Source organism: Myotis daubentonii, chromosome 16 (genome assembly GCF_963259705.1).
Source record: "Myotis daubentonii chromosome 16, mMyoDau2.1, whole genome shotgun sequence".
NCBI lineage: Eukaryota > Metazoa > Chordata > Mammalia > Chiroptera > Vespertilionidae > Myotis > Myotis daubentonii.
Genome location: NC_081855.1, coordinates 42,009,621 through 42,028,111, shown reverse-complemented (window position 1 = coordinate 42,028,111; position 18,491 = coordinate 42,009,621). Strand labels below are relative to the sequence as shown.

At 54.8% G+C, this 18,491-nt stretch overlaps 3 protein-coding genes and 1 pseudogene across 4 annotated transcripts; 1 reads left to right on the top strand and 3 right to left on the bottom strand.

Annotated features, from left to right (window-relative positions):
• Nucleotides 1-256: 256 nt before the first annotated feature.
• PSMC3IP (PSMC3 interacting protein) lies at nt 257-6,576 on the top strand. The gene is made up of 8 exons (XM_059670229.1): nt 257-1,385; nt 1,481-1,581; nt 1,729-1,818; nt 4,561-4,672; nt 5,077-5,222; nt 5,334-5,387; nt 5,524-5,583; nt 5,664-6,576. Exons 1-8 carry the CDS (start codon nt 1,079-1,081, stop codon nt 5,718-5,720), a joined length of 927 nt encoding a protein of 308 aa, XP_059526212.1. The 5' UTR covers nt 257-1,078; the 3' UTR covers nt 5,721-6,576.
• LOC132218668 (large ribosomal subunit protein eL18-like) lies at nt 2,427-4,205 on the bottom strand (annotated as a pseudogene).
• On the bottom strand, nt 5,925-12,254 carry MLX (MAX dimerization protein MLX). Of its 2 annotated transcripts, XM_059670230.1 has the most exons (8): nt 11,589-12,254; nt 10,132-10,168; nt 9,592-9,681; nt 9,219-9,325; nt 8,885-8,984; nt 8,591-8,690; nt 7,816-8,017; nt 5,925-7,022 (listed from the first exon to the last, which is right to left on the bottom strand). In XM_059670230.1, exons 1-8 carry the CDS (start codon nt 11,628-11,630, stop codon nt 6,966-6,968), a joined length of 735 nt encoding a protein of 244 aa, XP_059526213.1. In that variant the 5' UTR covers nt 11,631-12,254; the 3' UTR covers nt 5,925-6,965. The 2 variants fall into 2 exon arrangements, with proteins under 2 accessions (XP_059526213.1, XP_059526214.1); XM_059670231.1 differs by lacking the exon at nt 9,592-9,681.
• A 141-nt stretch (nt 12,255-12,395) lies between these two features.
• COASY (Coenzyme A synthase) lies at nt 12,396-16,665 on the bottom strand. Its single transcript, XM_059670221.1, has 10 exons — nt 16,516-16,665; nt 15,454-16,155; nt 14,471-14,685; nt 14,068-14,199; nt 13,749-13,938; nt 13,601-13,665; nt 13,386-13,470; nt 13,113-13,210; nt 12,876-13,022; nt 12,396-12,781 (listed from the first exon to the last, which is right to left on the bottom strand). Exons 2-10 carry the CDS (start codon nt 16,142-16,144, stop codon nt 12,728-12,730), a joined length of 1,677 nt encoding a protein of 558 aa, XP_059526204.1. The 5' UTR covers nt 16,145-16,155; nt 16,516-16,665; the 3' UTR covers nt 12,396-12,727.
• Between the last annotated feature and the right edge of the window lie 1,826 nt (nt 16,666-18,491).

Below are 18,491 nucleotides of genomic sequence, written 5' to 3'. Positions count from 1 at the left end.
AACGTTGAATGGTGTCCTACCCTTGATAGGTCTCTTATTAATCTGGTATGTGATTAGAGGCGAGAGCCTCAGAAGAGGGAGTCCAGGTGTAAGGAACCCATTGTGATGGTCAGAAAGTGACCATGGTGTGAGGCCACTATCCCCTCCCCAGAGCCCAGACATGAGTGTAACTGGCACTCTCGGCCAGCATCTAGCCTGCAGTTCCATCGTTTCTGTTCCATCATTTCTAATTCTTTTTTGATTTTTAATCCTCACCTGAAGATGTTTTTACTGATTTCAGAGAGGGAAAGAGAAACATCAATATGTAAGAGAAACATTGGTTGCCTCCTGTACACACCCCCACCAGGAATCAAACCCGCAACCTAAGTATGTGCCCTGACCGGAACAGAACCAGCAACCTTTCGGTGCCCAGTGACGCTCCAACCAACTGAGCCACACTGGCCAGGGCATCTGATGCTCGATACTGCTCCCCAAACGTGTGGAGACAAGTATATCCCAAAGGCTAATGAGATTTTAGGTAACAGAAGGCTTTAAAAAGTAACACCGGGTCCCTCCTCAGGATTGTTTGAGCTGCAGGGACAGCTGCTCTTTTGGCCTTCACCTGACCTCAGAAACTAGAAATACTTATTTTAAGCTTCGTCCCACTGGCCACTGTGGGCAGGGTGGAAAGTACCTGCCAGGTGTTGCCATAAAATTGACTCAGCCAACAGGAAACTTCGAAAAGCTTTGTGGTTTAAGAGCCCCCTCGCAGCCCTACCTTCCCCTGGCGTTCAAACCACAGCATGAGTTGAGCGCCCCCTGTGTGCGGAGCTCGGTAACGAGCAAACAAAGGTGACTTCTTTCCAGGGTGTTTTACTTATTAAGTCTACGATCACCCTTCTGCAAGCAACCCTGGCTCCTACTTTACAAATAAGACTAGCGGCAAAGGGCCTCGGGCCGTGGGCTAGTGGCCCTGACGGTAACTGCGCTGTGACCTTGAGCGGGTCGACGGCCCAGCGGGCGTTGACCCGAGGTTTCCCGTCGGAACCTTCGGCCCTGCTCAGCCGCCGCGGGGGCCGGGCCACAAGCTCAAGGCGTGATGTACTCCGGCTTCCGTTCCGGGGGGGAGCAGGGGAAGCTTGGAAGTGTGTGCCCCGCCTCCTCTGCGGACTCCCAGGCACGGGGTGGTGCGCGGTGTCCTAGCTCCGGGCAGAAACCCGCTCCGGGGTCCCGGAAGGTCCGCTTCGTTCCTCGCGAAGGCTTCCTCTTCCGCCTGTCGCCGCACGAGGCCCGCCCCTCCCGCCGCCGGAAGAAGCCGTTGCCCGGAGCAACTGTAACGTCCTGCTTTCGGAGTTTGGCGGCGGGAAAGGCCATGAGTAAAGGCAGGGCTGAAGCGGCGACTGGCGGTACGGGGCCTCGGGAGCCGGGGAGACCCGGAGGGGAGCGGGTAAGGGGGCCGGGGGTCGGCTGAGTGACCCCGCCCCTGTGTCTTCTCCCGTAGCCCCCGGGGTCCTCCTGAAGTACCTGCAGGAGCAGAACCGGCCCTACAGCGCCCAGGATGTGTTTGGGAACCTGCAGCGGGAACACGGGCTGGGCAAAGCGGTGAGGACCCGCTCCCGGGGTTCCTCCCCTGGGGACCCCTCGAGTCGGCCATTGTAGCCCTGGGCTTCCTAAGGCTGGTCGCGCGCTGCCCCTAACACTGGCCGCCCGGCCCGAAGTCACTGATTGCCCCGCACTCCACCCTGCCAGGCCGTGGTGAAGGCGCTGGAGCAGCTGGCCCAACAAGGCAAGATTAAAGAGAAGATGTACGGCAAGCAGAAGATCTATTTTGCGGACCAGGTGAGGGAAGTCTGCGCAGATTACCCCCCGCCCCGCCCCGCGTGCGAGCCCAATTTAGATGAGTCAGCCCCACTCTGGTATGAACCCTCTCTGGGAGAACTGAGGCAATCCATGAAACGCCGCTGTCTTACGCCGTTAAGGGGGCCCCAGCCATCCTTTAAGTCAGTGTGTGTACTCCCTTGCTGTGATCCAAACTTCATGGGGTTTCCATACTTAAACTATGATGACAGAAAATCCAAGATCCAGTTCTGCTTGGAAGTTCTTACTCCCAATCGTCTAGATTAGAACCACCTTCTGCCAAATTACTTTCCTTCTGTCTCCGCCCGCCTTCCTAGACACACTAATTTTGTATCTTCAGCCCAAACCTCCAAATGGATGTCTTTCAGAATCATTATGGCTTCATCTCTCCCCTACTGGCTCCTCTCACATTCTTTTATTTTCATTTTATTTATTTTTATTTTTGTTGATTTCAGGGAGGAGGAGAGAGAGAAAACAACAACACACACACAAAACATCAATGATGAGATAGAATCATTGATCAGCTGCCTCCTGCATGCCCCCGCCTGGGAATCCAGCCTGCAACTTGGGCATGTGACCTTGACCAGAATCGAACCTGTGACCTTTCAGTCGCAGGCTGACGCTCTATCCACTGAGCCAAACCATCTAGGACACTTCCTTCTTTTTTCTTCTTTTTTTTTTTCAGCATCCAAAACCTCTTTAATAACATGATAGGATTTAGGGTTAGTTTTGTAGCCGCGGCTGGCCCGGCGGCCTCTTGCACACTCGAACTTCCGGCCCTTGGATCGCACATAGGGTTTGGTGTGGCTGTGGGGGGTTCCTGGGGCCTTGCCGAAATGCCTGTGCACCTCGCGGCCCTTTCGAGGACTAGAAAGCAAGACAGTGCCACAGCCCTTGAGGGAGTCCAGGGCCAGCCTTGAGGATGCGGCTCCGGGCGCGGCTGCTCACACGAAGGGCACGTATCTTCAGTTTGGGCACCTCCTGGATCCTCACGTCATCGATTATAGTCCCTACAACCACGGCGGTTTTGCCCTCCCGGCCAGGAAGCTTCATCTTGCGGATCATCCGGGAAAGGGACAGAGATGGCCGGTTGGTGCGACTCATGAACAACCTCTTCAGCACCACTTGGTTGAAAGTGGAGTTGGTTCTTCTGGCCAGAAACCTGTATAGCTTGACCAACAGCCTTAGGCAGATGTCCCGGCTCTTGGGCTCCTTGCGCCGAACCTTTCGGTCTTTGTTGTGGCGGATGCCGACTCCCATGATGGCGCCTTCTGCTCCACCAGGTCCGGAAAGAGAGAGAGCAGACACTTTCTTCTTTCTTAATGGAATCACTCTTCACCCAAGCCCGAGATGAGAGGGTCATTCTTAACCTCCCGTATCTCACATGGCTAGCCAGCCATCAAGTCCAGCTGATTTTCCCCTTCTTGAACCCACATGCCATCACTGCTTTAGCTCAGATGCTCCTCATCTATTGCAATATCCTAACATCTCCTGGTCTCCTCACACATTGCAGCCAGAGCGATCTGTGTTCATGAAAATCTAGTCATGACATTTTCTATCTAAAATCCTGTGCCTCTGGAACAGGTAAAAGGCACTTGGAGACTTGGCCCCAGCCTGCCTCTAACCTCATCTGTCCCTGTTATTTCTCCATCCATTGATGCTAGACCATTAAATAGGTTTTACTCCTGTATCCTTGCTCATTGTCTTTCCTTTGCCTGGAGTGTTTTAGTCCCTTCTTCCTCTTATACCTCTTTGCCCAGCTAACTTACTCATCCTTTAGAATTTCACTCAGGCATTACCTTCTCCAGAAACTTTCTCTGGGTGCTCTGAGCTAATGGCTTACCTCTTGAGGCATACTGTAGTATAATTGTCTTTTTACTTGTCTCCCCCACTAAACTGCCCTAATACAGACCCCATTTCTCATTTAGCTTCCTTAGCACCCCACAGTATTTAACATCCAGTAGATATTAAATACTTGTTTAACTGAATCAAATCACCATCAAGACAAATTTTCCTAAAATAGGTTTCATTATGTTACTACTCTGTTGAAGGTCCCCTAAAGGTGAAGTTGGAATTTTTTTTCCTGTAAAGGGCCAGACAATTGTTACACTTTGAGGCCAGGTGGTCTCTTGCCACAGCTACTCAACTGTCAAAACCATGCAGGATTTGGCTTCCAGGCTGTCGTTTGCTGCCTCTTGTTGTAAAGGTTTAACATTGCCTTAATGTAGAGTCCAGGCTGCCCTGGCTGGATTCACATCCTTTCTAACCTGCTCCTCTCACCAACTGATGAGACCCCCACTGAGCCCCAACACAGTCCTTTTTCCAGCAGCTGGTCTCATGGGAGGGGCTCCTCAGACTTTATTCCTCGAGTCCCTTAACGAAATCCCTCCCACCACGCCCCTGCCTATCCAGACTCTTCCTGCTGTGGAAGCCCTCGTTCAGTCATCACCGTGGGAAGAACGTTCCTTTCCTCCTTCAGCCTAGTGAGAGTTTTGACCACTAAACTGACATATTTGTCCTATTCAGTCTCCTGACAACCTAGAAGCCCCTTGAGGACAGGCATTAGGTTTCAACTTTGATACTTCATTGTTGGGCTCAGTACTAAATTGAATGATCTCTCAAAAGTACAATCCTGCTATTTCGGAAGGTTCCTAAGTGTGTCTGAATGTTGCCTTTTAGATGTGGGGCCACACATCGGGCCACTTTTCTTCTTGTCTTTGGCAGGACCAGTTTGACACGGTGAGTGATGCTGACCTCCAAAGTTTGGATGCCAAAATCGTGACCCTCACTGCCAAGGTGCAGAGCTTGCAGCAGAGCTGTCGCCAAATGGAGGCTGGTAGGAATGGGCTGTTCGGAGGGTGCCCCTCGCTAGCATCAGGGTCTGTCCAGAGGTCAGGATTACTGAGGAAATGGGTTGTTGACTGCATTGTTGTCTCAGTGCAGTGAGGATCCCTTTGCTGGGCTGCCATAGCATTACATTCAGAGAAATGACAGCTGATGGCTTCTGAAATTCAAATGGGCAGGACATGCATCTGCTTTCCTTATCGTGATCGTCAGCATACTGTTCTCACACTTCCCTGGCTGCAGCTTCCTGGATGTTTCTAGAATAAGGGGCCCATTCTGGACCCTGGGTGTAAAACCCAGAGCGAGCGGCCTGGTCTCCTGCCTCAGGGAGTACCCACTGGAAGAGAACCCCTTCCTTGGGGGACAGCAAGTGATGTCAGGGAGATGTGGTTTCAGAGCTGAAGGAGTTAACTAGTGCCCTGACCACACCGGAGATGCAGAAAGAGATCCAGGAGCTAAAGAAGGAATGTGCTGGCTACACAGAGAGACTGAAGAACATCAAAGCAGCCACCAGCCACGTGACCCCGGAGGAGAAAGAACAGGTGAGTTGGGAGAGCAGGCAGCCTGTGCAGAGAAGTGAGCACAAGAGTTGACCCCAGCCGCTGCCCTGCTGTGGAGCTAAGGGCTTAGAGAAACCTGTTCCCCCTGCTTAGGTGTACAGCGAGAAGCAGAAGTACTGCAAGGAGTGGAGGAAGCGCAAGAGGATGGTAAGTGCAGGAGTTCCCAGGCAGGCCCTGGAAAATACCCCCCCCCCCCCCCCGAGAAACTGCTGCCGTGTCATGGATCTGTTAGGCAGTGCCAAGTGCTGCCCATCTGCAAAGGGGTGGTCTTGTTTCTTGTCAGGCAACAGAGCTGTGTGATGCAATCCTGGAAGGGTACCCCAAGAGTAAGAAGCAGTTCTTTGTAAGTGGTTCTCTTTCTCTTCCTTGCTCCCCTGGGGTTTCGCCCAAATAGGTCTCATTCACTTGTCTCATTGCCCACAGGAGGAAGTTGGGATAGAGACAGATGAAGATTATAATGTCAAGCTCCCAGACCCCTGAGGGCCCCCGTGGTAGGACGGGTGACGGGGACGGAGTCCCAGACTGGCTGCCAGCGTTTTTATTGTTGCTGCTTTCAACCTTTGAGCAGGGCAGCTGGGAGCGGGGCATAAACCAGAGCGGGAGGGGAAGGAGTGCTGTCATCCAGAGTCGATGGGTACACTCATCACATGGTCTAGAATGTAACACTTAGACTTGGAACAAAACTAAAGGAAAGCATTTGGCAATATTTATTGTAATATAATTGGATATAAAAATATTTAATTTCCTCTAGATAATCAAACCTCCCAGATAACAAATCTGAGGAAGGCAAAAGGGAAGTTGGGGGACAAAGGTAGAGAGAGGCTATTATACACAGCATTCAAGGAGTCCAGGGCTGCACCCCAGACTCTCTTGGGTTCCATATACCTCAGGCCTTCACCCACCCCCAAGTTCTGGCAGAAATGTAAGCAGCACATGAAAGATGGTAGAGACCCAGATACATCTGTCAGAAAGCTGGGGGTGGTTTTAAGGCCCAGCTAATTTTTTTAAAATTGTAGTTTCAGCAAAACTTTTGTTGGTATTTAGAAAAATAAAAACTTTTGTCACATTTGACTTTGCTGAGCAGTGCCAGTGCCTGTGGGGACAGGGCAGGAGTAGGTGGAAGGTTGCTTCTGTCTGCTGCCCAGAGCAGCGAAGAGGTGGTAGAGTCAACAGCAGGAGCAGGACCCTGGCAGCCGAGCCTGAGCCGGCCAGAAAGCTGTGGCTCTACCTCGGGCTGACCAGGCAGCTCTAGCCTAGGCATGAGCGGCCTTTCAGCCTTCATAGCTGTGGAAGTCTTTTCTCTTAATGCATTCCTCCCGAGCGACTCCTGCCAAAATGGCCAAACTTGGGCCAGCTGTCACCCAAGATACCAAAACAGGCAAACAGTTTCTAAATATGTGTAGATCATGTGCTGAATTCTGACGCTTAGGAAAGGGGTGTGTGTGTGTGTGTGTGTGTGTGCGTGCGCGCGCCCCCAGAGCAGACCTCCATTCTGAGGACTTCTATGGGGGGAAGACTGGGTAGGTTCGAGCTCTATAGTCAATATAATAAATTAATCAGAAGCTTTCACAAACACCCCAGCCCCACTGAGGATGAGGGGGGCTAGGGGAGGAAACATGAAGGAGAAACCAGCTGACTGGTGTGCGGTGTCGCAGTCCAATCTCACAAGCCCAGTGGTTGTGACCAAGTAGGAGACTTGAGGCCTCTTGTTGGCTATTCTGCAGGTCAGTAAAGCTGGTTCTTCAGTTGGTGCAGGACACCGATCACGATCTCCCGTAGGGTCTGTTGAGGGCAGCAGAGGAAGAGATGATGCTCAGGTGAGGGCAGAGAGCTGTCTGGGACACCTGACCAGGTGCGCTCTTTCTGGCGGGGGGGATGGGGGGAGCCCCTGGGAAGCACTAATGTCTACAGTTTACTTTGCAATGCTCCCAAAACAGGATGGAGAAAGGGTTGGCGAGATGGACAGCTATGGGATAATATGGAAAATATTAATGGTAGAATTTGGGTGATATATGAATATTCAGTGTAAATTCTCTTGATGTTCCAGTACGTTTAAAGTGTCTCATAGAAAAAAAAAAATAGTGTCTCATAATAAAAATGTTTGAAAAGAGAAGCTGAGAGACAAGTTTAAGCCCCAGAAGAAGCAACTAGGCCTCAAAAGCAGAAGACTCAGTTTAATACCATCAACACACCACATCATTACAAGTAAACTCCAGGAAAAGCTACCTTAGTAGGCCTGGGGTTGGGGCTAGAAATCTTTCCAAAAACCCCATGTAATTCTGCTTCAAGTGATGGGGCTTACATACTGCTGCTGAGGAGTGACCAAGGTGGCCACAACATGGACTAAACCAAGGCAGAACTTGGCCTTATAGGAGTAAGTGCTCAGCTCATACTTGATAAATGAAACGGTAACAGGAAAATGTAAACTTTAGAAAGCAAAAGGGGGGACGAGTACTGAGAGCTGCAGAAACACCCTGAAGAAACCTAAAGTCTGCTACCTGCTTTTCGAAATGGCTGGGTCACTGCCTAAAGGTGGGAGAAGCCGCCAGGCCCTGTGGCCCCTGCTGCCCCATACCTGAGGCTTACAGTGCTCCTCAATCCAGCTGAAGACACAAGCCGACAGCTCCTGAAAGCTGGCCATGGAGATGGAAGCATTGAAGGACTGGAACAGGGCGTCCATGATGCCTTGAAACACATTGAACTTGACCTGGTCGGAAACCTGATCCTCCCCCTCGTGGGGGTTGTCCTGGTGTGCCTTCACAATCTGCTCATAGTTCCTAAAAGCAAGCAGGCCGGGCTGAGGTGCTACAGCAGCTCTACCAGGCCAGGAGGGTAAGAGGGTGACCCAGTACCTCCCCCAACCAAGGGGATTCCTAGAGAGCTTTGGGGATATATTCATAAGCTAGATACTGCTTTTAGGTTAAAAATAGACACCTATCTTGCCGAAACCGGTTTGGCTCAGTGGATAGAGCCTCCGCCTGCGGACTGAAAGGTCCCAGGTTCGATTCCGGGCAAGGGCATGTACCTGGGTTGTGGGCACATCCCCAGTAGGAGATGTGCAGGAGGCAGCTGATCGATGTTTCTAACTCTATGTCTCTCCCTTCCTCTCTGTAAAAAATCAATAAAATATATTAAAAAAAAAGACACCAATCTTCTTTAACCTTCCATTAACCCAACAGACTTTTCTAGTGTCTACTATCAGGGACTACTGGGGGACAGGTTCCTGCCTCTATGTGGCCACCGGAGGGAGTGAGAATATTATCTGATGTGGCCTTTGAACAAAAGGGGGAGTGAACCGAAGTGGGCCTCAGTCCCCTCAGAAGCCCTGGTTCCCAGTTGGGCGCACTTACACTTTCATGATCTTTAGGGCCATGACGTCCTTGCGTAGGGTGGACACCTCCTCCTCCTGCTTTTTCTTCTCCTTGTGCAAAAACTGGATGTAGTCAATAGCTAGGGTGAAGGTGGACAGAGGTTGTGGGCATAGAGGACATCAACCAGAGGACAAGGCTGATCTTGTTTCCCTTTTCCCCGTTCCCCAAGTCTCCCGTTACAACCACCCAGCACAGTCAGGCCAAAAGCGGGTCTAAGGCTAGCCTGCTCATAGCCCCACTGCTCCAACCCCTCCAGTGCTCTCCTCGCCATACTCTTCTGCAGAACGATGGCTTTGCTGAGCTTCTGGGAGCCAATGGAGAAGTCCTGCTGCTGGCAGGTGGGGACGATGGTCTGCAGGTCGTCATAGCCTCTCTGTGGAGAGAGCAAGGGAAATAGATTCCTTAACTCTGAGGGGTTAAGACAAAATAGCACAAACTTTTCTTCCATGACACTAAGTCCCATTCTCACAAAATAAAGGAGGGAGGTGTTCATGTCCGGGGACGACTAGCTGCCCCCAGGTCGCTTGGGCCTGTCTGATGGGGTCAGGGCACAATGAGTCTGAAATGTGCAGGGCCTTCCTGTGCTGGCTGAGGCCTCCCCAATCACCTTGATAGCATCCCTCCTCTTCTGTTCGGCCTGCGTGTGTGCTCGCCGGCGCCGGTCCTTGTAGGACTCCTTGTAGGACTCCTGGTGGTAATCACTGTCCTCGTCATCTATGCTCAGAGTTGGGGGCAGGAAGAGATCAATCTGGGGCCCAGGGAGACCCAGCTAATCCACCTGTCCCCAACTGGGGAAAAGAACGTAGTGCCCAGGTAGCAGATGGACACGGGAACTTATTCTAGATGAGGTAAATGATGATGAGACCCCGTGTCTAGCACTAGGGCTCTAGCACCCCACGTGGATGGCTAGAGCATCCTAAGAAAGATACTAAAATGATGGCATAGCTGAGCCCCGCCAGACGGGGTATGTGGCTGCCTACCTGTGTTAGGGACGGAAGAGGCACTGGTGGAACCGATGCTATTAGCTCTGGACACTACACTCCCCTTGCGGGAGCTTTCTACAAAAAGCCCTGGAAAAGAGAGGCCCCAATCACTAAGGGGTAAGGAGGGTGGTGGGGGGAGACACTGCTAGGCCTTCAGACACCTGTGGGCACCACTGCTCCCTGATCCTTAAATGCTGACCTCTCCCCTTAAACCAAAAGCTAGCCGTACGGGGCCAGCCACTTCTAGAGCCATCTGCAAGGGTCCTGTCCCTGGGTCTAAACTGCCCCACTGGCCTGCAATGGTACTGCTGGTTCACAAAGCAACGCCTGGGCTTGATGAGGGTGAGAGTGACCAGCTGTCACTATTTCCACCTCTTCCCTGTTCCACAGCAGAGGGGACTAGGATCACCCTCCCGTGCCTCCTGCCCTGGTGCTCCAGCTCCTCCCTCACTGTGTCAGGCTCAGAGACTGTGGGCTGCGGTCAGCTGTGGCGGCCAAGGGAACCCACAGGGCTGAAGTGGGTGGGGAGGCACTCACCGGGGTCCAGGCTGTTGTCGCTGTAGGCATACTCCACCTGCGGCACCCAGCAAGGGAGGAAAGCGCGTCAGACCTCCGTCCCGAGGAGGCCTCTTCCATTCTCTCTGCGTACAATCGTTTGCGCACAGGCAGGTGCGCAGGCAATGACAGGACCGACAGGCAGGTGCGCAGGCAATGGACGGACCGACAGGCACGTGCACAGGCAATGACAGGACCGACAGGCAGGTGCACAGGCAATGGACGGACCGACAGGCAGGTGCGCAGGCAATGACAGGACCGACAGGCAGGTGCGCAGGCAATGGACGGACCGACAGGCACGTGCGCAGGCAATGGACGGACCGACAGGCAGGTGCGCAGGCAATGGACGGACCGACAGGCAGGTGCGCAGGCAATGACAGGACCGACAGGCAGGTGCGCAGGCAATGACAGGACCGACAGGCAGGTGCGCAGGCAATGGACGGACCGACACGCACGTGCGCAGGCAATGACAGGACCGACAGGCAGGTGCGCAGGCAATGGACGGACCGACAGGCAGGTGCGCAGGCAATGGACGGACCGACAGGCAGGTGTGCAGGCAATGACAGGACCGACAGGCAGGTGCGCAGGCAATGGACGGACCGACAGGCAGGTGCACAGGCAATGGAAGGACAGACAGGCACGTGCACAGGCAATGGACGGACCGACAGGCAGATGCGCAGGCAATGGACGGACCGACACGCACGTGCGCAGGCAATGACAGGACCGACAGGCAGGTGCGCAGGCAATGGACGGACCGACAGGCACGTGCACAGGCAATGGACGGACCGACAGGCAGGTGCGCAGGCAATGGACGGACCGACAGGCAGGTGTGCAGGCAATGACAGGACCGACAGGCAGGTGCGCAGGCAATGGACGGACCGACAGGCACGTGCACAGGCAATGGACGGACCGACAGGCAGGTGCGCAGGCAATGGACGGACCGACACGCACGGGCGCAGGCAATGGACGGACCGACACGCACGTGCGCAGGCAATGGACGGACCGACACGCACGTGCGCAGGCAATGGACGGACCGACACGCACGTGCGCAGGCAATGGACGGACCGACAGGCAGGTGCGCAGGCAATGGAAGGAAGGACGGACGGACACACACCGGCGCGCACAAGAAACGGAAGGCTTTCCCCGAGAGCCAAGACTGGCTAGGTCGTGGGAGCGCCGCCCCTCGGCATGACCCCGCCCGCCCCACACCGCCACCTCCCCGTCCCAAACCCGCCCTCACACTCGCGCACACACGCCTCAGCCACCTCCCCACCTTAGCACGCGCGGGAGGCGAGCTGTCTTCTCTGGAGCCCCCGGGCCCGGAGGGCGGAAGCGGGGGTACTTTAGCACCGGAGTGACTTCCCTCACCTTCCGGACCCCCTACGTAGACGCGCCCGACCCGCCCTCCCCTCCCCGGCGTGCTCGCCCGTGAAGCTTGCCTTGACCCAGGGGTCCTCCAGAGAAGCGCCGGGTTCCGTCATCTCCGACCCACCGCACCGGAAACCAGCCGGCGGCCGGCCGCTCGTCGCCAGGAAAAGCGAGGCACGCTCACGTGACCCAAACCAGCCAATCCGCGGCCAAGGAGGAAAGGGCGGGGCGAAGGTGACGTGCGTGCGCAGCCAGGGAAAGCCGAACCCGCGGAGTGTGCTGAGCCCCCTGGGGGGTTGACGCAGGTTGCGTTGTCGGGGGTCACCCTGCTGGTCTCCCTCCCTGGGGGCAGGCGGCCAGCAGCGCGTTCTGTGAAGGGGGTCCCTTCAAAAGGCTTGTTGCAGGAACGCCTGCAGACGGCTGTGCACACACAGGCGCACGGCCAGGCCGAGGCGGCCCTGGGGCTGCCTTCCTCCCGGCCCACCAGTCCGGCCAGCCATCACCTCGTCCAGCTCCACCAGGCTGCCGGCTGTGTGACGGCAGAGGCCGGCCTGGCGTGGAAGGGTGGTCCTCCAACGTCAAGCCTAGGATCCAGCGGGGCACTTGTGGAATTAATACTTCCAAAGAGCCTATTGGCCAAGTTATGCTACTTTATAGATAAGGAAACCGAGGAACCTAGCAAGTTTGTGACTTGTCCAAATGCACACAGCTGCTCAGTGACAGGGCCAAGGCTGGCTTCAGTCTGGATAGCTCCAAAGGCCATGCTCTTAACCACTGCACTCCTGGCTTCCAGCTCAGGCCTGAGTCCTGCACTTGTGGCTCAAGGATCCCAAAGTTACCTAGAGGCATTGGAGCAGGAAGCAGACACCATACAGACAGCACCTGGAAACACTGACCTTTAATTGTTACAAGTTCCATTGTTTGCCCTTTCCCCCCTTGCTCCCCTACTAGCCTTAGGTATCAGACACCTGTAGGCAAGAATGGGGTTGGAATGCCAGAGGGGCCTGTTCCCCAGGACCACATCCTTAGTGTTGGTCAAACACCGGCAAGCTGAGTAGGCTTCTGTGTCCACCAGGCCCTGGCCCACCCAGCTTAGCTCAGAGCCCGCTGGCCCAAGCTAGGGTGAGCATGGAAGCCCCCATTCCTCCTCACCACTGGATGATCTCTTGTCAGCTCCAGGGGCCAATCGGGCCCCACAGAAAACTCATTATCAGTATGGCTTCTTCGCTATGCGCTTCTGCAGGAGGGCCCAGGCTTTCTCCACCTTTGGGCACCAGAATGTTGTGAGGAAAAGACAGTCAGGTGGGCATTCACTGTAGACTCCCTCCCAACAACCCAGCATTTCCCTGGGCATCCACCTGGAGCTGGGTGACATGTGGCTCCCATAAGGTGCTTAGCACCACGTGGCTCTGGTTCACAAGCTGCTGTCCACTCATCTGGCTCTGCAGCCGGCTCTGAGCTGCAGCCTCACTCAGGCCGTCCCTCTCCCTAATTCGTCGTATAGCCTGGGTACAGACATGACATTTGTCAGCCAACTGGCTCAGAGCAGGATGGAGTCTGCAATGGCGATGGGGTGGCAGGTGGGCTCCAGATACCTCAGTCTCGGGGACGACAATGGTCCACACCTCATGCACCATGCTCTGCCAGCCGGCTTCAAACAGCATGGCAGCTTCAATCACGCATACCTGCTTTCCTGTAGGGAGACTCCAGTCACTACCAGCAGTACCCTATCACTTGCTACCAGTCAGAGGGTCAATGAAACATGGTCCCTGGGAACGTGGGTGGTCTGGCTTGGAGCAGAAAAGCTCCCAGGGAAAGGATCTGCGTAACTGTGCCCCTCAGCCGCTCCCAACCTCCCTCTGACTCACCCTCAGCCACAGCCAGCTCCAGCTCCTCTCGGGCCAGCTTGGCGATAACCGGCCACACAATGTCCGTGAGCATCTTCAGGTGCTTCTGAGAAGCAGGATGGAGGGAGTGGGCAGTGGTTACTCCCCTTGAAGATGGAGCCAGCCCAGAGAAGTCCACTGGGTCCCAACCCCTGGGCCTATGGCCGTGGAGAACCTTTGGAGAGGTGTGTATTTACCTTGTTTCCAAACACCCGGCTGCCCAGGACCTTCCTGTTGATAATGCCATCTTTATGGAGGATGTCTAGAGGACAGAGACAGAGGATCGGGCAAGGAGACTCGGCCATCTCCTCACTTCAGGCCTCCTCCGCCCTCTCCAGTCATTACCTGTTCCAAAGGCTTGCACCACGGGCTGGTAGGCAGGACCACCCGGGGCATAGGCCCGATGGCCCAGCTGGTCACAGTCGATGACATATGCCCCCAGGCCCTTCAGCCGCTGAGCTACTGAGCTCTTTCCAGAGCCACTTATGCCTGTCAGCCCAATCACGTAGAGACCAGGAGGGAGATCAAACCTCTCCTGGGGGTAGATAAAAGGAACCCTAGTTACCAGGGTCCTCAGGCTCATGTTTGGGCTGAATCCTTCAGTCTCCACCTTCTGGCATTTCCAGCCTATCCAAGAGGGTGAGGGAAGGAAAGACATGCTTACATATGGAGGCCGGAGCAGGTTTCCCAGCATTCGCTGGCGGGAGCTGGAGGAGCTGATTTTGTCCTCTTCATTTTCCCTGTGGCTTAGGTCGTGCAGTAGCTGAATCTGGAACAAGGCAAGCTCCTCCAGGTCCTGAAGTAAAGAAGGAGGGGTGAGGGGAGGGAAAGGGGTGAGATGAAGGGCAAACCCTGACACCAACTTGCCCCCTTATCCTCCCCTACTTACTCCAGAGGTAGAGCTTCCCTCAGAAGACAACCTGGGAACCAGTGCCTCCTTGCCTCTTTCTACCACCCTGGGCCCCCTCTTCCCTCCTCTGGGGTCATGGAACTTCCAACAGCACCCTCCCCACAACAGCCTTCCCCATCCCCATCCGCTCCCTCTGCCAATCTCCCTCACAGGTTACATTCTCAAGGCGGAAGCGGTTGACGGCCATCCCCCCACGATAGGTCTCCTCGCTGACCACCAGGAACTCCAGGGAGGGGTCAGAGCCAGCGGGCCCATAGGGGTCCAGCAGGGGGATGATATCAAAAGCCAAGGAGGGCTTGATGTCCACCAGGAACTCACTCAGATGTTCCACACGTTCTGCGTAGGATTGGAGCAGCTCTGGGAGCAACTTGCCTGAGGAAGGAGCCCAGAACAGTGAGATCTGTTTATTGGGGAGGAAGAGGATGGACCAGTTTGGGGAAAAGTGTCCCTAAGCATCCTGTCTCCAAAGGTGGGTGGCAGGAAGAAAGGGCTAAACTGGGATGTGGTCTGTGATGGGAAAACTATGAGGGGCAGGCAGCAGGCAAGCCCAATCGTCAGTGCAAGGGCTGGCACGTGTCCAGAGAACTAGCAGTGCCAGTGGGCGTCAGAGCCAGACAGAGGCGTTCAAGGATTTGTTAAAAAATGCAGACTCCTTGGTTCCATGTTTGGGGTGGGGGGGGAATTCTGATTGACTGGTGACCAGATTACACATTGAGAAAAGGCTGCTTTTATTCATTTAACGAAGTTTCCTTAACACCAACTGAGTGTCCGGCACTGTGTGTGACATTCGGGAGGGGTAGAAAGTAATGGATGGCCCGACCCTTTCTCAGCCTTGGTACTACTGGCACAATACAAGGAGTTTCGGGGCCCTAGCCAGTTCGGCTCAGTGGATAGAGCGTCGGCCTGCGAACGGAAAGGCCCCAGGTTCGAATCGGGTCAAGGGCACATGCCCGGGTTGCGGGCTCGATCCCCAGTGCAGAACTTGCAGGAGGCAGCCGATCCATGATTCTCTCTCATCATGGGTGTTTCTCTCTCTCTCTCCCTCTTCCTTCCACTCTGAAATCAATAAAAATATATATTTGTTTAAAAAGGAGTCTTGGGGGTCCTCCACCACCCTAATCCAGTGTTTCCCCCACTCACTCTTCAAGAGGTCTTTGTCTGCTACTCCCACCACAAGCTGCTCCTGGGCCAGGACGCAGGCGACACTGAGCAACACCTTGTGGGCGTTGTGCAGGCGGTCAAACGTGCCACCCACAGCCCCGCGACGGTAGCCACGCACGGGCTGCTTTGGAGATCTGGCCACGGGGGAGGATGGCCTGATGGTGGAGGGTAAGGAGACCTCCACAGGCAGTCCTCCCTGCTCATACTCAGGGTAGAGCAGCACCGAAGTAAGCTGCGGACAACAACTGTAACAGCTGGTGGCGTAACGCTCTAGCTGTTGCTTGACCGGGTTGTACTGGCTTCCATCCAGGGTCTGGAAGTCAGTCAGCACCACCTCCGGCGGGTGGGCCAGGTTCTGGACGGAGCTGGCCAGGGGAGGGAGAAAGGCGCTCTTGGTCCGGATATTGGTGAGCAGAATCCTGATGTCCAGGTGCGGGTGCACGTTGGCGCCAGCATAGAAGTGCGAGATGAAATCCAGAACCTCAAACGTGGCCTGCACCGGGGTGGACAGGGGCTGGGCCGGGCCCTCCAGGCTCATGCCCGGCTGCAGGTGTACATAGAGTGTGTCGTGGACGAGCCGGGCCGCAGAGGTCAGGATAGGGGCCAGGCGAGGGGCCAGGGAGGCCAGCGGCGTCGTCAGCACCAGGAGGCCCGACCGGAATAAAGCCATGCTGCCCAGGCCTGTGGACAGTCAGGGAGACCAGCAGAGGGTGACTGAGGGGGTGTCCGTACGGGGCCTTGGACCCAAGACAGGGGACATAGGGGGTCTGTGCCAACCGACAGGAACCGGGGGAGGGGACGGGGCCTGGGACACCGCGCCTCGGGGCTGTGCTCTAGGACTCGGTTTCCTCCTCAGACGGGGAGGTGAGCTCGCTGAACTGAATCAAAATCCCGGGAGAGGAAACTAGACATGAGCCCCTGAGTCATAGGGCGCGGGGTGCAGAAATTCGGGGCCCTCCTGTAAGCTGTACCAGGGCCTTCAAGGACTCAAAGGAGGGGACTAAACGCCGGCACTCAGGCTCGGCTCGGTCTCCTACTTACTGGTACCTCCGGGGTCTGGTTCCACGGGCTACACCACTGACGCTTTCCCGAGATGCAATCCGGAAGCACTAGCTAAGAATGGCGACTCTGAGCTACGGAATCCGGGAAAGGCCAAAAGTCTTGCTTTCCGTCAGGCGCGGGATTCTCGCGAGATTTCTCATGGGGCGGGGCCGAGATCTGAGCCGCTGGGGGACTGTGTGCTGGAGGGCGAGGCCAGCTGGAAAGTCGGCCCGTTTCCCCGCTACCCTGAAAGATTGGCTTCAGCCAGAGGCAGAACACCTGGCTTTCTTCCTCCCCTCCCCTCCCCTCCCCTCCCCTCCCCTCCCCTCCCCTCCCCCCCTCCCCTCCCCTCCCCTCCCCGCCCCGCCCCTCCCCTCCCCTCCCTTCTTTTTTAAAGTGAAGAGGTGTCACTTTGTAAAAATATATATTTTATTGATTTTTTACAGAGAGGGAGAGGGATAGAGAGGTAGAAACATTGATCAGCTGCCTCTTGCCCAGCCCCCCCACCCCCTCTACCCCCCCCCCCCCCCACACACACACACACACGCCCCCGGGATGTGCCTTCAACCAACGTACACGCCCTTGACCGGAATCGAACCCGGGACCCTTCAGTCCGCAGGCCGACTCGCTATCCACCGAGCCAAACCAGTTAGGGCCCTGGCTTTCTTTCTTAATAAATTACAGGGACGGAGTTGGGGCGGGGGTCACAGGGTAGCGCTTAACTTGGGGCTCAGTGTTCCTGGCTCCTCACCCCTCCGTGCTTGGAATGTATGCTCTGTGCACCGTTCGCACAGTGGGAGCGGTCTTCTAGGAGGAGCCTTGAGGAGGCGATGTGTTGCTGCGCCCGCCGGACGGCGGAGCCCAGCTGGAGCTCCGTACAGACCTCAGATTCTGGTGGGCGGATGCAGAGATGGACTTGTCTTGTGTCTGCCCCGGACAAGCCTTGAAGTTCTCTTCTTGCTCATTAAACCTGCCCCCTAACCACTCTGCTGTGCCCCTGAAACGGATACAAAATAATAGGAGTGTAAACGGTCATTGAAAAACAAAATTAGAAAACAAAACCCTGCTACCTGCTAATCTGGCGTGGGCTCCCTCTCCCTTCACCCTCTGTGCACGGGCAGCAGTTTCAGAGTCCACCCGGGACCACACATTGGCAAGCCACCTAGGAGACGGGAGAAATGGGCCTTGGGAAAGAGGCATCTGCTGGGGGGACGCAGGTTGGACATCGACCTCCGCAGGGGAAGGGTGGTCTATACAGTAGATCAGTGGTTCTCAACCTTGGTTGCGCATTAGAATCACCTGGGAATCTTTTTAAAATCCTGATTTTTGGGTCTCTTCCTGAAGTATGGTAGCAATCATCTCAGGTAGAAACTATAGTTTAACTCTAACCCTGCGGTTTGGCTTCTGTACTTACTTGCTTTGTTTAACAATAGAAAAGTTATTTTGAGGGTGGGGTGGGAACTGGGTGGAGGAGAGCTAGAGGGGAAAAAAGAGGAACAACTGTAATAATCTGAACAATAAAGATTTAATTTAAAAAAATCCCCCCAAAAAGAAAAGTTATTTTGATTTTCTGAATTATATGAATCACCCCATTCAATTGAATACCCTATTGCCCTAGCCGGTTTGGCTCAGTGGATAGAGCGTCGGCTTGCGGACTGAGAGTTCCCAGGTTCAAGTCCAGTCAAGGGCATATACCTTGGTTGTGGGCACATCCCCAGTAGGGAGTGTGCAAGAGGCAACTGATCGATGTTTCTCTCTCATTGATGTTTCTAACTCTCTATCCCTCTCCCTTCCTCTCTGTAAAAAAATCAATAAAATATATATTTAAAAAAGAATACCCTATTGATTGTAATGTGAAATCCCATTTGTAGTGGTCATACTAGTCTTAGAAAGCACATTTTCCTTCACCTGGGAAGGACAGCACAGTTATCCCAAGGTCAGAGGGCTCCAGTTAACGTGTCCCTGTTGACTCAGTG

What these genes read in the sequence shown, in the direction of transcription:
- PSMC3IP (XM_059670229.1), top strand. Translation starts at nt 1,079, where the DNA reads ATGTACTCCGGCTTCCGTTCCGGGGGGGAGCAGGGGAAGCTTGGAAGT. An exon ending in AGATCTATTTTGCGGACCAG is followed by an intron (nt 1,819 to 4,560) that starts GTGAGGGAAGTC and finishes TGTCTTTGGCAG; the next exon opens with GACCAGTTTGACACGGTGAG. An exon ending in GGAGGAAGCGCAAGAGGATG is followed by an intron (nt 5,388 to 5,523) that starts GTAAGTGCAGGA and finishes GTTTCTTGTCAG; the next exon opens with GCAACAGAGCTGTGTGATGC.
- MLX (XM_059670230.1), bottom strand. Translation starts at nt 11,630, where the DNA reads ATGACGGAACCCGGCGCTTCTCTGGAGGACCCCTGGGTCAAG. An exon ending in CGACAACAGCCTGGACCCCG is followed by an intron (nt 9,682 to 10,131) that starts GTGAGTGCCTCC and finishes TCTCTTTTCCAG; the next exon opens with GGCTTTTTGTAGAAAGCTCC. An exon ending in AGGAGCACTGTAAGCCTCAG is followed by an intron (nt 7,023 to 7,815) that starts GTATGGGGCAGC and finishes TGCCCTCAACAG; the next exon opens with ACCCTACGGGAGATCGTGAT.
- COASY (XM_059670221.1), bottom strand. Translation starts at nt 16,144, where the DNA reads ATGGCTTTATTCCGGTCGGGCCTCCTGGTGCTGACGACGCCGCTGGCC. An exon ending in ACCTGCTCCGGCCTCCATAT is followed by an intron (nt 13,939 to 14,067) that starts GTAAGCATGTCT and finishes ATCTACCCCCAG; the next exon opens with GAGAGGTTTGATCTCCCTCC. An exon ending in TTGTCGTCCCCGAGACTGAG is followed by an intron (nt 13,023 to 13,112) that starts GTATCTGGAGCC and finishes GTCTGTACCCAG; the next exon opens with GCTATACGACGAATTAGGGA.